This window comes from Musca domestica, unplaced genomic scaffold (assembly GCF_030504385.1).
Source record: "Musca domestica strain aabys unplaced genomic scaffold, Musca_domestica.polishedcontigs.V.1.1 4, whole genome shotgun sequence".
Classification (NCBI taxonomy): domain Eukaryota; kingdom Metazoa; phylum Arthropoda; class Insecta; order Diptera; family Muscidae; genus Musca; species Musca domestica.
The window spans coordinates 16,190,897-16,207,459 of record NW_026712328.1 but is presented as its reverse complement, the minus strand read 5'-3'; the positions used below and the strand labels follow the sequence as shown (position 1 = coordinate 16,207,459).

At 36.2% G+C, this 16,563-nt stretch overlaps 2 protein-coding genes across 3 annotated transcripts in view; one reads left to right on the top strand and one right to left on the bottom strand.

Annotated features, from left to right (window-relative positions):
* Window positions 1-7,629, top strand: part of LOC101888125 (putative uncharacterized protein DDB_G0282129) — a 130,967-nt gene extending 123,338 nt beyond the window's left edge. The window contains exons 4-5 of one of the 2 annotated variants that reach the window (XR_009343059.1): window positions 5,805-6,785; window positions 7,295-7,629. Coding sequence is in view for 1 of the 2 variants with exons in the window: in XM_059126923.1 (XP_058982906.1) it covers window positions 5,805-6,323 (519 nt within the window). In the remaining variant the exon portion in view is untranslated. Of the gene's footprint in view, window positions 1-5,804 lie in introns of both variants that reach the window. The other variant, XM_059126923.1, reaches the window with a different exon arrangement.
* A 6,002-nt stretch (window positions 7,630-13,631) lies between these two features.
* Window positions 13,632-14,571, bottom strand: LOC109612122 (uncharacterized). Its single transcript, XM_020035896.2, has 2 exons — window positions 14,215-14,571; window positions 13,632-14,152 (listed from the first exon to the last, which is right to left on the bottom strand). Exons 1-2 carry the CDS (start codon window positions 14,411-14,413, stop codon window positions 13,806-13,808), a joined length of 546 nt encoding a protein of 181 aa, XP_019891455.1. The 5' UTR covers window positions 14,414-14,571; the 3' UTR covers window positions 13,632-13,805.
* Between the last annotated feature and the right edge of the window lie 1,992 nt (window positions 14,572-16,563).

Sequence of the window (16,563 nt, the reverse complement as noted above, 5' to 3'; positions counted from 1 at the left end):
CAATTGCTTTTTGTGCGAAGGTTTTTTTGTGACAATTTGCCGTTGGCTACTTTTTGCCAATTCAAGGCACATTTCTGGGTGTGGGTCTTGTGATTTGATTTTTTTGTTGTTGTAGCAATGACTATTTGTTCTAGCCAATGGAAATGTCCAATAATATTATTATGTAATTGTTATTGGTTAATTAACGCATTATGTTGTGAAATTGTCTGAGGTCAAAATGACAAGTGACTATTGAACAAAAAACGAAACGAAACAAGCTTAACGTTTTCATTAACATTCATTTTTTGCGATGACATTCAATTATAAAGGTTGTTTCATTGGTTCCAGTTATCCTTGAAGGACAGTTTGCAAAAATCTTGAAAGAAGGGAAATTTGAGACAGTATTCCAAAATCCATTAAAGTTAAGTTAATTTGCACCAAATGGATAATAATAGAAAAAATATTGCAACCAAATCATTCAATACCCTTGCCATGGAATGGAGGACCCATTGCTTTGAAAACTAAAACACTTCTGCTACAAAAGTTTAGTTTATACAAAATTAATAAAAATAAGTCTTAAATTTCTCAAGTCGACAATCCAATTAAAAAACCTATCCATACAAACTGTCATTTCTAAGCCACTCGTCCGACAGCTGTTAAAATTATTCCAGTGACAGTTCATTATATTGTTTACAATGTGAATAAATCTTTTGTGTCTCGTACCATCGCTCGTTTCCGTGGCCGAAAAATGGCTCGTAAGCTGAACATATCGCATTATTCCATTCGGCAAATATTGAAAAATGAGCTCGGGGAAAAGCAATTGAAATTCCAAAAAGTGCAAGAACTTACAGCGCAACAGAAAGAAAATAGACTCAAAAGAGCTAAAGAGTTGCTTCGCTTGGCCGAAAGTGGTGAACTGCCGAATTTGGTTTGCACCTTCGGTTGGCCACCAGAACTCAAGCGGCAGCCATGGTGATGGTGTGGGCCGCCATAGCAGCCGATGGTCGTTCTCCGCTCGTATTAATAAAATCAGAATAAATGCCGAGTATTATCGCGAAAATATTTTGGTGGGTGTATTAAAGTCTTGGCCATGCAAACATTTTGGCCGCAGACCTTGGACATTCCAACAGGACTCAGCACCATCGCACTCAGCACGCGCCACCCAAGAATGGTTACAAAATGAAGTTCCTTGCTTCATTTCCAGCGCAGAATGGCCACCAAAATCTCCGGATACCAAACCGTTGGACTATTGTGTCTGGAGGTTGGCACTAAAAAATACCAAAGTGTCGATCACCTCAAGCAAGCGCTTCGCCGGGAATGGGTCAAAATACCGCAGAGCAACATTCGGGCAACGTGTGAGGGTTTCATTGGTCGTGAAGGCCATAATTCGCGCCAAAGGTGACCAATTCGAACAAATCTAAACTTTTTCTAAAATTAGATGCTATTTCCGACATTTTTTGCTTTCATTCAATAAAATTTTAAAAAAATGTAAAAGAGTATGGCGTTTGACTTTGTTGCAGTTTTTTATCTCACCCTGTATATTGGTTGTATTTTTATTGGAATTGAGTGTACTTCCTTTCTACTTAACGTTATGATAGGATTGCGGGTTTTTTATTTTTTCTCTAATACATTTTAACCGCAAATGCAAGTTTTCTTTAGATATCTACACCGCAAATGTTGCGGTGCGTTTAAGATTGAACTTATGGCTCATAGAAGAATTCTGAAATCATGTAAAACAAACCAAAGACAAAGGAGAGAGAAAAAGAAATCTCAATTCGTTTCCATTGTTGCAGCACAGCAACAAATGCGGAAGAAATATTGTAATGTTTAATTTTATCACCACAATCACCAGTTTTCACAATCACCAGTTTTTCCAGCTACAATGTCGTAGTCATTGTAATTTAATTAAACGAACGAATCATTCTTTCAATATGCCGCAAAGGGGCTGCAAATCATCGATTCTCAAGATAAACCTAGGAAAGATGCGAAAAGCCAAATGATTGACAATAAACGCCCAGAATACCGCTGCTGTTTTACATGCGCAACGTTGTAACTGCAAATGACAATGGTACCCAGCAACTGATTGACGCACAATAAATCTACGACTGGGTCACATGTATTCATGATGCTGGGGAATTTAACTGTGCTTGAGTTAAATTCCATGAGTAAAAATGTGTTCTACGAATTGTTAATTTTACCTAAGGAAAAATAAAATTGTAATTATAGATTATTTTCAATTAATTTAATGTTAGGGCTGGAGTTAAAAGTGAATACTTCTATGGGACTTCAGTCTCCTGAATGAATATGGCAATGAAAACCTAACAATATCGATTTCTTGTATTTGAAGATCCTATCAAAATTTCTCTGAACTGTATTTTTTCGGACTATTTGCATATCGGAAATTCTTGTCTCATAGAACTTTTATTACGGCGAACATGAACTTTAAATAATTAAATTGTAAGGACTAAACGCACAAAGATTCCTCATGCGATTTGACGTGTCATCTCATGGAAGTATAAGATGGGACATGACAGAATCGCTCTCACTCGAATCTCTCTCATTTGTTTTAAGACTGAGCTCCAGTAAAAACTTACAGACATACCCATTATTTATATATTTTACTGATACTAATTGGTACTTGCAACCTCTTCAAAATGTACCATGTCTATCGATTGAAGGCTTAAGTTGAGTTTAGGGGCTATGCTCGGATTGACCTGAAATTTTTACCACGTGTAGATATTTTTAACCTGATTACGGCAAGGTATTTTTTTAGTGGAGGAAATATCCGGTTACCCGGTTATTCGACCGGAGTTCGGATACTAAATCCGGGTTTTATCCGGTTGTACACATCTGAAATGTACCAAATGTATCATCATTTGAAAGCTTATGGAAATACCTTTCTAAAACGTGGTATGTGATGGGTTGGTTTCAATCGGTTCCGGAGTAATACAACAAATTGGTATTTTTGTACCGAAACTTTTTGAAAAACTCATAAAAAGTGGAAAATGATAGGTATTGATATCTCTTGTAGTTCCGAAGATATTAGTGTTGCAAATCATGAAATTGAGATTTCCTCGACTAATATGTATCTTAGCTTTGTAGTTCCGAAGATATTGACTTTAAAGTCGAATTCCGGCTACCTACCAAAATTATAATGTTTAAAAAAACTATGGATCACGTAGCCGGTGTTGGACATACCCTAGAGGAGAAAATATCAAGCCCCGGCCGAAGGCCGCCTACCTACCAAAATTACAATGTATAGAAAAACTATGGATCGCGTAGCCGGTGTTGGACATACCCCAGGAGAGAAAATCTCAAGTGGGGCTGTGAAGAGAGGGTTATGAACGTGTACGTGTAAAACAAGCATGAAAAGAACTAAAAGAGTACTCGGCAAGAGTTGAATCAGATCGTATTTGAACGTTTGTTTCGACTCTAAAATTAGCAAAAGCGAAAAATAGAGTTTTGCTCATTTTGTTTTTATACCCTACAACACTATGTGTTGGGGGTATTATAAGTTTGATTGGGCCAAAAATTATGTAACACCACGAAATATTGATTTCCCACATAGGAAAGTATATATGAATCTTCCTATCTCGCCGAGCTGAGTCGATCTAGCTATGTATGTCCGTCCGTCCGTCTGTCCGTCTGTCCGTCTGTCCATGTTAATTTGTAATCACTCTACAGGTCGCAATTATGGCCCGATCTTCACGAAATTTAGAATGGAGGTGGGGCTAGGGTCAGAATAGAACCCTATTTCTTTTGGAGCTGATCGCCAAATGTTTAGGGGTTAAAATGGACCAAATACTGAAAAAATGTCGAATTTTGCAGTAGCTATACAGGTCGCAATTATAGACCAATCGACGCGGAATTTCGCATGTAGCTAGAGTTTTGGGCGGGGAAGAAGCCTACCAATTTGGGTGGTCATCGGATAATATTTAGCGGGTAAAATAGACCATATCTTTTTTGTTGAAAAAATTCAAAATTTTTCATTAAACCGCGAATATTTTAAATCCCGGCGAAATCACAAAGCAATGACAAGGTTACTTCTGATCTTTACATTGATGTTAAGATCCAACAAATCAATTTTGTCACATTTTTGGCATATTTTCATTTTGAATTAAACATTTGGTAATATTTCTACAGCTAACAAAACTAAGTAGTTAGGATTTCAGGATATATACAGATCGCATTTATGGCCCGATCCTTACGAAATTTCGCATGGGGATAAGATGAGGGTCAAAATTGTAGCCTACTCTTTTTGGAGATGATCGGGGTTGAAATGGACCAAAAAACTGCAAAATTGTCAGCAGGTCGTAATTATCGCCCGATCCTCACGCACATTTCAATGGGGGTTACCGGACATTGCAAAAGCCAAGCAGTTTTGGATGGCCATCCAAAAATATTCATTGTGTGGAATAATTTGCCAACTTTTGTAGACAAAATATGAAAATGTCCATTCCAGTGACTTTTTGGAGAATTCACAAGTACAGGAAAGACGCACTTCTGACTATTTCGTTAAGGCTTATTTCGTCGAAGAATATAGTCAAATGTCTGTATCTTATATAGATGCGTTTCAGTCAAAAACCAATAATAAATGTTAATCTTTTGCCACATCTCAGAGAATATAGGTCTTTGAGAAATATTGGTTCCAGATCTAGGAAGACCATTTACGTGCAACATCTACCAATAAATTGGAAATAAGAAAATTAGTTTAAGTTGCTATTATTCGAAAATTAGAGAACGAAACCTGATGGTTTTTTTTTATTTGTCACAATATCTTGTGGAATTCTTTCGAGTATCTTGCCTATATAAACTGTATCGTTTATTATAGTGTTGTAGGGTATTCAACGGTCGGCCCCGCTCGACTGTAGCCTTTGCTTACTTGTTTACTCCTAGGAATGCTCCCACTTGTTGGCCCGAATTAAATCGAGTTTTTCGGTGGTCGGTTGAATCTGCTCAATTTAGAGCGAATTTTACTTACTCGAAAACGAGCAAGGCCTACACGCTGTTATTCAACTAGTATCGAATAATAGAGTATGGTCGACACCTTTTTTTAAACGCAGAATTCGAACGGAGAGTGAAACTCGCTGGCTCCTTCCAGAGTTCTGGTTGCTAGTCATCTACAATGACTCCCTTCTAGTCTTTTAACAATTAAAGTTTTATAATGTTTGTCATAACGGAGTGCTTTCTGACTGTCTAATAAGATTTCCTCCTGGCTCCTAAAAAATATTTGTTTGGCTATTAGGAGTGCATTATCGTTCTCAGGAAAGACTCTATTATAATTTCTGCAAAGATTCTCTCCTAAAAATATCCAACCCCAATTGATCGTCTATATAAATAACTTAACTAAGCGTTTAATGGGAATTCCATCAAAGAAACTTAGCCAAAAACAAAAGACGACTTTTGAAGTTTAGTCTCAAAAAAATTCAACTTTTCCAGTTTTCAATTAACAAAAAACGATTTTTGATTTTGACAAAACAAAGTCGACTGAAGTTGATGTCGATTTTGGATTTTTTATGTATAGTTTCGTCAATAGATCGATAGATGGATGGATAGATCAAAATCATAAAAACATGTTAATCCTATCAGATTTTTTTGGATCGTTTAAAAATGGAAACTTCAGTAAATATTTCTGAACTCAACATCTAAATTATGAATACATGACTTTGCAATTTTTAATAACTTAATACTTAACTCTTCACAAAAGTATCATTACTCCCGAACTGATTTTTTAAGAATCTGATAATTTAGTTCCCTTTCAATATTTCTACTTACCTTTATATGTACATTATTTTAATTTTTTCGGCTTTGTTTTTTTCTTTCAGTTTGGACTTCGCCAATTGGATCTCACCCTACTCTCACAACTGTGGGCTCTCAATGATTCTATACAAGAATTTCGCACCATGATACAGGAGAATGAGCAAGAAGACGATGAGACATACTCGACCCATTCACGTTCACCCTCACCCTATGATTCCGTATCATCCGACGGCGATGATGAGATATCAGCTCTGAAGGGTAAAAAGCTTCTCGATATGCAAAATGCCAATAACAATGCCAGTGTTATTACAACCCAACCGAAATTAACGTCTAAATCCTATGCCCCAGAAAACGAAACGACAACTAAACTCGCCAACAATCGGACATCGACAGCGTCTGGTATCGGTGGTAACGATGGTGGCATTGGTGCCGGTGTTGATATGTCAACGTTTCAATCGGCGCATCTGATGAAACCCCCATTGCCAAAACCGTTGGATGTCAAGCCGGTGCCACGGATGCGCAGTGCCCCACCACCACCACCAACGCATCGCAAAAGTCAAAATGCACCGCCACGACCCACATGATGTTACCTGTCTGACTTCTTAGCCGAAGTCAAGATGGTCATGTGTAAAGTGATTGTGGGCGATTCGGCCAACACTAACAATAACAACAACAACAAGATCGAGGTCAAGAGGAATTCCGCATTCTATGTTAGCAACAACGAGGCCGTTGTTCACCAATTGGCCTTCAAGCATTCCTCCATGTCCAATGACCATCCCTAATACAGGCGACATCTACTACTACACCAGCAACAACAACAAACGATATTTTACATTTATAATTATGAGGACCAGAAACCAGAAATCCCAAGTCGTATTGAGAAGGCAGACAGTCAGATGATGTTGGCCAAGGTGTCCCTATGAAAGAAACCACAGCATGTAGTCCATACTATACCAGTTGTAAGACACAGAGAGGAGCAGCATCAGCGAATGCAAAAAACAACAACCACATATTGTTATTATTATCGAATGGCTTTAGAGTTTAGAGTGCGTATTGTAAATTCTATGATTTCTATTTTATTTTCTGTGTATGTATTAATCATCCGATCGTTGGATTGACAGATCGATCATCTATGTGAATGTGTGTGATTATTATCTTATGTTAATTAATTATTAAAAATCATAACTATAATTATCTACATATTGTTAAGTTTATATATTTTTTTGTTCATAATCATATCTTTTTGTATTAGATTTTCCCCAACCATGTATATCTGTTTTTATTGTTTTTTTTTTTCAATTCTATTTTATTATTGGGTCTAGGTCCATCGGGTGTCTATTTATATAACTCTATTTAATTGTAATTTTTCAATTTTGTTTTGTGTTTATTTTTATTTCAATCTCTAAAACCTTTATATTTAATCCTGAAACAAGATGCTTAGAATGCATTTCTTGTATAACCCAACTAAGGATTTCGTTACGTTTTTGTTTTCCTTTATTTTTTTCATTCAGTTTCAGTTTATTATTATCCGTTTTGCTATTTCTTTTTCGTTAAGATTTCTTCTACATTGAGTGAATAAGCGAAGAAAACAAAACAGAGGCAGGCAGAGATCTAAGATAATTAACTATTAAGAACGATGACGATGATGACGGCTTTGAAGATGATGACGTTTGGATTTAATCCTTTCCAATCCGCTTTCAATCGACTAATTGATTGGCATATAAATTGAACTCTCATATTTTGTAAATATATCCCTATAATAAATAATATTAATCATAATAATACTAAAAATAATAACAACAAACCAATAAAGCTTAAAATGCATCTGAATATCTTTTATACTCTGGCGAAAATAATAAACAATCAATAAAATCTATATTAAATACAAAAGTATTGTTTTTATTTTCGGGGCAGGTATTGAACTTTTAAAAATCTATCGAAAGACCCATTTTCTCCCTCGCTATTTCAACAGATGTACTGTAAGTTTGTTATTCGCTATAGATAGTAGTAGTATTTCTATTATTCGAATGAGATAATATGGGTTGCTAAGATATATCATGCCCATTCATTCTGATACTCTACACCACTCTACATATTTAAATAATTTACAAATGCATATATCGTTTTTAAAAGTGATTCTAGGAGATTTTAGGAGATATAGGAGATGTATATTGTCTACTTACTTTATGTTGCAAACAACGAGAAGTGGGGAAACATCCGACCTTCATTTTCCGAAGAGGTGCAATGAGTATTTTAATTGACACCCCGAGACGACAGGGCGAAGCGAAGAGTACTACGTCGTATCAGATCAGGATGTCAGTAAAGGCGAATCGTACAGGCCGATTTCGCTTTTGTCGCCAGTAGCTAAGGCCCTTGAGGCTTTACTCTCACCAGCATTAGAGGAAGCTATCCAGTTTCCAACCATCAGCACGGATTCCGTCCACAACATAACGCCACAATAGCATTACATGCCATTTCCACATAAATTAGTTGAGGATTGAACCAGAACAAGCCGTGTGACAGAACCGTGTTGGTAGCCATTGACCTCTGAAAGACATTTGATACGGTCAGTCATGCCATACTGTTTGAGGACGTTCAGAGAACCACCATCAAGCCAAATTTGAGACGTTGGATAATCAACTATATGTGTGGACGCCAGTCGTACGTAGAATTCCAAGTCCAAGGAGTCCAAAGCCCGTAGAGTGAAACAGAAAGTTCCCAAAAGTAGGGTGATACCTCCGGAACTATTTTAGCCTCTACCTTTCCGGAATACCTCGCCCTCCAGACGGCATAGAGATCGTAACGTATGCGGATTGTTGTACAATCATGGCGACGGGCTTAGTGGTTGAAACATATGTGAAAGGCTGAACCCCAATCTTGCGGAACATGCCGCATACTTCCACGCGAGGAACATGAAAATATCTGCCACGAAATCAACGGCCACACCCTTTACCACATAATCTGCGGAGATGAGAACACATCTGAATGTGTAGGTCGAGTTGAATTTAATACTGACCACGAACTTCCCCATGATTCTAGGGTTCACATTCGACAGCATGTTCAAGTTGTCCGCGCAAGCCACAGCTATCTGGCAGCACTTGGGGTGCGGAAAAAGAAACCTTGTTAACTTCTTATAACGCGATAGGTCGGTCTGTGGTCAGCTATGCGGTTCCAGTGTGGTCTGCGAATACTAGTTCTACTCAGTGGAGGCACATCCAGACGTGTCAGAATGCTGCCCTGAGAACTGCGACAGGGTGCCTTCTCATGACACCAGTGGACCATCTTGATGATTAGGCGGAAGTCCTTCCCTTACCTCACTTTAATCATATGCTTTCTTTGTAGTACCTCTTTGGGTGTTACCGTGAGAGTCATCCCAACCATCATATGGTGGATGCAACTCCCCCAACCAGGCGTGTTAGGAAGGACATACGCGATCTAGAGAGGGAGGTCCAACGCTATAAGAGAGAACCTCTAGATCAAGAAGCTTATCAGGCAGGTCTGAGTGGCATTCATATCGACACAGTCGCAGGTGCCGTTAGCAGTTACAGAAAGAATGCCGTCCTCGAAGTCCATCCCCATCCATTGCAGCTGATGAACGCCAGCTGCCTATACAAACCAGGGCAGTTTTGGTGTAATTACGTTCAGGATGGTGTAGTCGTCTCACTTCGTATTGGGCACAAATTGACGAATATGTGCATGACGTCTGCCGGTGTGTGATACAGGCCCGCACAATACGCTGCACCTCTTTAATTGCATAGCCAAACCTACCCAACTCACTCCTGGCTACAAACCGTTAAAATAGCCGAATTTTAAAACATTGAGCTTGAACCAGATTAGCAGAACGCATGTACATATAGAATTTGAGTTGAACTGAGAAGGTCTCTGGTGTTTAATTCGCATATGTTCAATCGTAATAAGTTCGAAATACTTCGTTCCAAAAACGATCCTTGTAAGCCGTCATCCACACCAAATATGCCTGATGAGCGACTTAACTAACGACGAGACATTTCGCATTATAGTGAGTGTGTGATAGTGTCTATCTGGCTTTCCTTTTCACTGCAAATTTCAGATCATTAAGAAAGAGAAATAAACACATAAGTCATAAATATATGTTCTTCGCCTTAACAAGACAAAACTCTAAAAATTGATATAATTTTAAACTATTCATAAGTTTAAAGAAAAGCGTCCGCTCTTTCAAAACTAAGCAATTTTTCAAAAATATATAAAGTACTCGATCAAAATTACATATTTCCAACATTTGGCAAAGAGAATCATTTATTCTGAGAATGTGCTAATTTAAAAGTTAAAGCATACTTTTAGGATGTTCGCATTTGTTCATTAGTAAAGACACCTTTACTTGATAATTTTGTAATTTTTTTGAGAACAGTTTAAAAATTTATTGTAAGGCATAGTTTCAGAGTTACCTTAAACCATGGCAGAAGAATACAGGTAGATGCATCAACGCTTGAGAGCATTGATATGTCAAAAAATTTAAATGTCTTTTCAAATATAAGTAGATTTTTATATGTTTTCTTATACGACGTAATTTGGAGGTTATTATAATCATCGTTTTTCAACAATTTTTACAAATTTGAATAATTTTTCATTCAACATTTTCAATTCCAAAATTGGTTTGACAGTTCATTTTCCCAGCAGCTGTGTCGACGCGTCTACCTATATTCTTCTACCATGCCATAAACTGTGAAATTTGATTGAGCCTATCCGTCTGCAATTATTTTAAGGAATACAGATACAGAATTATTAGATGGTAATATTACACAACGAACACTTAAAAAAGCAGTTAAGTTCAAATTGCTATGTAAGCTGGGACGAACTTTTTATACCATCCAACAGTTGGAAAATAACGCATGTAAAAGTAAGACTATTAATGCCGAAATTCCAGTATTCGAGAGATATGCGTCACTTCTGTCAGTAAATACAAATAAACCAAATTCCAAACAATTCTATAAAAATGTGACTAAAATCAGCAGAATACCGAATATCAGGAGAAAATGATTTTTTTCATCAGATAGACCTTTTTAAAAATGTATCTACAACAAGAGTAGATAACCTTGTAAGAAATCAAAATACCGAATTTTGAGTAATGTCGTTAGAAAAGCGGCTAAAATCCGCAAAATACCGAATAACGAGGTATCTTTATATGGGGCTATAGGAAAACATGAACCTATGTGAACAATGTTTTGCTATAGTAGGTAGAAACCATTATGAGTTGTAACTACCGAAATTTATTCGAATGCCATATAGGGGCTATAAGAAAACGTGGACCTACATAGACCATTTTATATACATACTAGCTGAACCCGGTGCGCTTCGCTACCCCTTTTGATTTTATATGCATTCAAAATTTTATTTACGAATATATGTTGGTTAAAAAAAAAAAACAAAAAATTATTGCACTACTTTAATGCGTAAATAACCAAAACCATTAGAAAAGCAGTAACATGACATGCATACGCGAAGGGTTTGTCCTTCGGATTTATTTATTTCATAGCAAATACCAAGCGTGCAGTAAACTGCAATTTTTTGAAGTTGAGTAGCATTTCTATTGCAATTAGTGAATTCGAGATAGCAACATACTTCGCCGTAATAAGCGTATTTCATATTAATTGTTGTGTTGTTTTTTAGTGTTAGCCTACGGCGTTGTGGGTCAATGGTTCTTATTAAAATCATATCCCAATCTGATCCGATTTAAATATAATTTTAAAAAAATTACTTTGAAATTGAAATTGGTGCGTCAAATATGTGAAATCGGCCGATAATATATTTATGGGAGCTATATCCAAATCTTAACTAATTTCCAATTAATTTGTCACATTTATTATTGTAACCAAATTTCGCCACACATTCTGAATTTGATTGGTATCGGTCATATATATCATGTTTGGTGCATAACATGTATGAAATCGGCCGAAATATATATGTTAGCTATATCCACATCTCAACTGATTTCAATATAATTTGGCAGTTTTTTCTGGTGCCAGATTTTGTCTCTCTCGCTTTGGGTGCATCAAATATGTGAAATCGGCTGAGTATATATATGGGAGCTATAATCACATCTGAGCGTATTTGAATATAATTTGTCAAATTTATTTTTGTACCAAATTTAGCCACTCATGCCGAATTTCATTGGAATCGGAAATACGTATCGTGTTTTGTGCATCAAATATGTGAAATCGGCGGAAAATATATATGGGAGCTATATCCAAATCTGAACCGATTTTAGTATAATTTGACTAATTTATTTTCTAATCAAAATCCCGTTACATATTCCAAATTTCTTTGGAATCGAACATACATATCGTGTATGGTGCATAAAATACATGAAATCGGTCGAAAATATATATGAGAGCTATATCCAAATCAGAACCGATTTTAATATAATTTGACAAATGTATATTTGTTTTAATTTCCGCTACACATTCAAAATTTCATTAAAATTAGAGATACATAGCGTGTTTGGTGTATCAAATACATGAAATCGGTCGAATATATATATGGGAGCTATATCCAAATCTGAACCGATTTCAATATAATTTGGGAAATCAATTTTTTAGATAAAATCTATCACACGTTTCAAATTTCATTGAAATTGGGGATACAGAGCGTGTTTGCTGCATCAAATGCTTGAAATTTGCCGAAAATATATATGGGAGCTATATCCAAATCTGAACCGATTTCAGTTTAATTTGACAAAATCATTTTGGCTCCCTATTCCGTTACTTATTTTAAATTTCATTACAATTGGAAATACATATCGTGTTTGGTCCACCAAACACATGAAATCGGCCGAAAATGTATATGGGAGCTATATCCAAATCTGAACCGATTTCAATATAATTTGGGAAATCAATTTTTTAGATAAAATCTATCACACGTTTCAAATTTCATTGAAATTGGGGATACAGAGCGTGTTTGCTGCATCAAATGCTTGAAATCGGCCGAAAATATATATGGGAGCTATATCCAAATCTGAACTGATTTCAATATAATTTGACAAATTTATTTTCGGATCAAATCCCGTCACACATTCCAAATTTCATTGGAATCGAACATTCATATTGTGTTTGAGGCATCAAATGAACGAAATCGGTCGAAAATATATATGGGAGCTATATCCAAATCTGAACCGATTACAATATAATTTGGCAAACTTATTTTTGTTCCAAATTCCGTTACGTATTCCAAATTTGGAGACTGTATCTTCAACCAATCAATAGATATGTGCATATAAAATCTAAATTTTTGGGAGGTACCTCCGATTCTGATGCTATATCTCCAGTTCCAAGTGAAAATTCAAAAATGTATATAGCCTATGTTACTTTCAGGCGATGTTGCAGTATATATGGAAATTTTCAGGAAAATCTATTCAGCGGTTTTCGAGTCCATAAATTACAAACAAACAAACATACAAACATTTTCCTCTTTTATAGATATAGATATATACATGCGTGCAGATAACTCGGAAACTTTTTTGGAGAAACGGTAGAAAATCTTTACAAAACAATCGAATATCAGAGCCCTCGGAAAAAATGTTAGCTGGGTGGCCACTATCCAAAACTACAAACACATATGCACATAATATTCTGAAAAAGGGATCTTACAATTTTTTGGAATTATGTCAGACATTCGCCGTAATCATATTTTGATTTTTTAACCAACATTTCTATCAGTGTATTCTTCTGATTCGTGTATGTATTGTCCAGTGTCGTTTGTTGACTTTCCTGCCGTATGCAACATTAGTGAGTTAAACCATCAATTCAGTTTTTATTTTCCAACAATTACTTTTGTATCCGTAAGAGATCTTCTTCACATTAAACTAGTCTAAACTAGTAGGATTTAGAAATCGTGTTATAAATGCGTTACATATCTAATTCGACTTTTCGAGCTTTGTCATCTCCTCTCCGAAATGGCTGTCAAAGTTATTTCTTAACAACGATTAATCCACCGCTTTTGCAGAAAGAACGTTCATATCTTAGAGAAATAAATTTACGAATTAATGTGCGTGTGAAGAAACTTATTTTTACTCAAATCGAATAATGCAAAAATTAATTCCCGGAGTTGCTTTCCACAATCGCCTTATAGACATCATGGTCTGGTTCGACCATTTGTATGCCCGAAGTACCAACATCCACACAGCCAAGTGGCCAGTTGATAAGGTTAAATGTTATGACGTTAAGTGTCACATTACCGCATGCGTGCAACGTGTTAAAATTGTGATGGCCCAAACTATGGACTTGTAGGCATCCACTTAAGGCCAGGGGAGCACTTATGGGAAAACAAAATGGTGGTATATTCCAGGCTGGAAACTCGTTAGCATACAAAATTCTATCGTTGAGGCGAATATTCACATTTATGATCCAGGTTCGAGAAGCAACGTTCCAATCGAGACACACTACAATTAAATAACAGTTCTTTATTCAATATTAACGGAATTTGTTGGATGCATTTACTTACACTTCTGATGGAAATTCAAACGATCTTTATCGATGTTGGAACAACACTCACATTGCCACTGGGATGAACACTGACACGAGTTTTTCAGAAAATTAGAAAGGGTCTTTAACTTTTGAACTTCAGTAGTTTCGGAGTTACAAATCAGACGAAAATAAATTATAAGAACAAATGTAACATATAGCCAGATTTTGCAAAACATGTTAACTCTTACTCCAACAACCAAAAACTTCCACTGACAACAAGTGAGGTTTAATTTACACTTCTTACTGAATTCAGTTTTGTGAGTTTTGTAGGAGAGCGCACAAAAAGATAAAGGCCAACCACTTTGACACACATACCAAAATTTAAATTTGAATTTCTTTTAACCACAGGGAACAATGATTGTTTTCAAACACAAAAACCAACCAGTGGACCGACACTGCATGTTAAAAGACATAAACTCCACCATATGATGGAGAGTACAATGTTCTTATCATTCTGTTTGTCACGTCTCGAATTTTCATTGGATGCCTTAAGGTGAGAACACATAGAACATGATTTTTTCGGCTGGCTTCTTCGTAAAAACAAAGGAGCTTTCTGCAGACTTGCACCTTAAAAGTGAATATAAAGTACTCTTTAGATTATGTTCGGTATTGAGCACGAGACTTTTTGGGATAGATCTCAAATATATATAATTTTTTAAAACATTTCACACAATTTCCAGACGGATAGATTGTTTTTTGACATTTTGCTGAGAACTAATAAAGGTGAGAATTTTGTTTTTTGTGCAAAGATACCGCCTGATTTGTAAAAGATGCAGGAATTAGGGTGACTTAAGTCGGCCCAAAGCTCCTTTGTTTTTTACTAAATAGCTTGGCGAATAATTAGGTGGCAATACATAAAAAGCTTTTTTGACTGGATTGAGTCATCAGCTGGCTTGTTCACAAAAGAACAAAGGAATCTTAGGTTGACTTATTTCAGCCCATAATTTATATTTGCTCACCCTTCTTTTACGAAGAAGGTAGACAATGACTTGAGGTGAGAGTGCATAAAAGGCTTTTTGACTGGCTTAAGTCGTCAGCTGGCTTCTTCGCATAGATGAACTCAGACTTAGATCAATTTTGGTTTAATTTTAACCCTGCGCTCTTTTGTTCTTTTCCGAAGAAGCCAACCGATGATTTAAGCCAGTGAAAAAAAAAACTATGCTACCCTTTTTGCGTTAATATTTAAAAAACAAGTAAAAAAGCAGTACCCTCCACTATTAAGAATACCCTCCACCATTTAGAACGAATTTGGAAATTTTCAAAAATTCTGTTAACATCTTAAAAATACCGAATATAGCGTCCGTAGGACGCTATGATTATAATTATAATTTAAAGTTCAAAAGACTAAATATGCCAAGGCATTTGTATCTTTTAAATTCGGACTTGCCCATTTGATATATATGGGAGCTATATCCAAATCTGAACCGATCTTGATAAAATTTGTCAAAGATATTTCTGAGCTGGATTTCATATATTTCCCTAAATATCGTTGTTACGGAGTGGATATTGCGGCTGTGGGTAACAAATATAAAAAATCGGATGAACAATATATATGGGAGCTACAGCTATATCTGAACCGATCTTCACCAAATTTGACATACTAGCTTCTAGACTCAATTCGGTCATAAGTGCCAAATTTCATCCCATTTGGGCTATATCCAAATCCGAACCGATTTCGATAAAATTTAGCAAAGGTATTTCTGAGCTGTATTTGATATATTTCCCCCAAATATTGTTGTTACAGAGTGCATATTACGGCTGCGGAGGACAAAAATAACAAATCGGATGAACAATATATATGGGAGCTATAGCCATATCTGAACCGATTTCGATCAAATTTGGCATAATTATTTTCAGGCCTAATTTGGTTGTATGTGCAAAATTCCATACTATTCGGGCTGATATTACACGTTTGGTGCACAATAAAAGGCAAATTGGACTAAGATATATATGAGAGCTATATCTAAATTTTGACCGATTATCTCCAAAAATCAATAGGGTTTGTCCTTGGGCCACACAACTGATTCGTGAAAAATTTCATCTGGATCGGGTAATAAATGCGAACTGTACTTTGTTCACAAAAATACATGGACAGACGGACGGACGGACATGCATAAATCGACTCAGAGTGTGATTCTATGCAGATCAAAAAAGGGAACAATGGGTCTATCTCGTTTCCTTTTGCCTGTTACAAACAAATACACAAAGACATAATACCCTGACCACCTTGTGGTGTAGGGTATAAAAATGGGGAGCCCGTTATATGAGGGCTATACGAAGACGTGGGCCTGCACAGACCATTTTCTTTCTCAGGCTGTAGTATCTA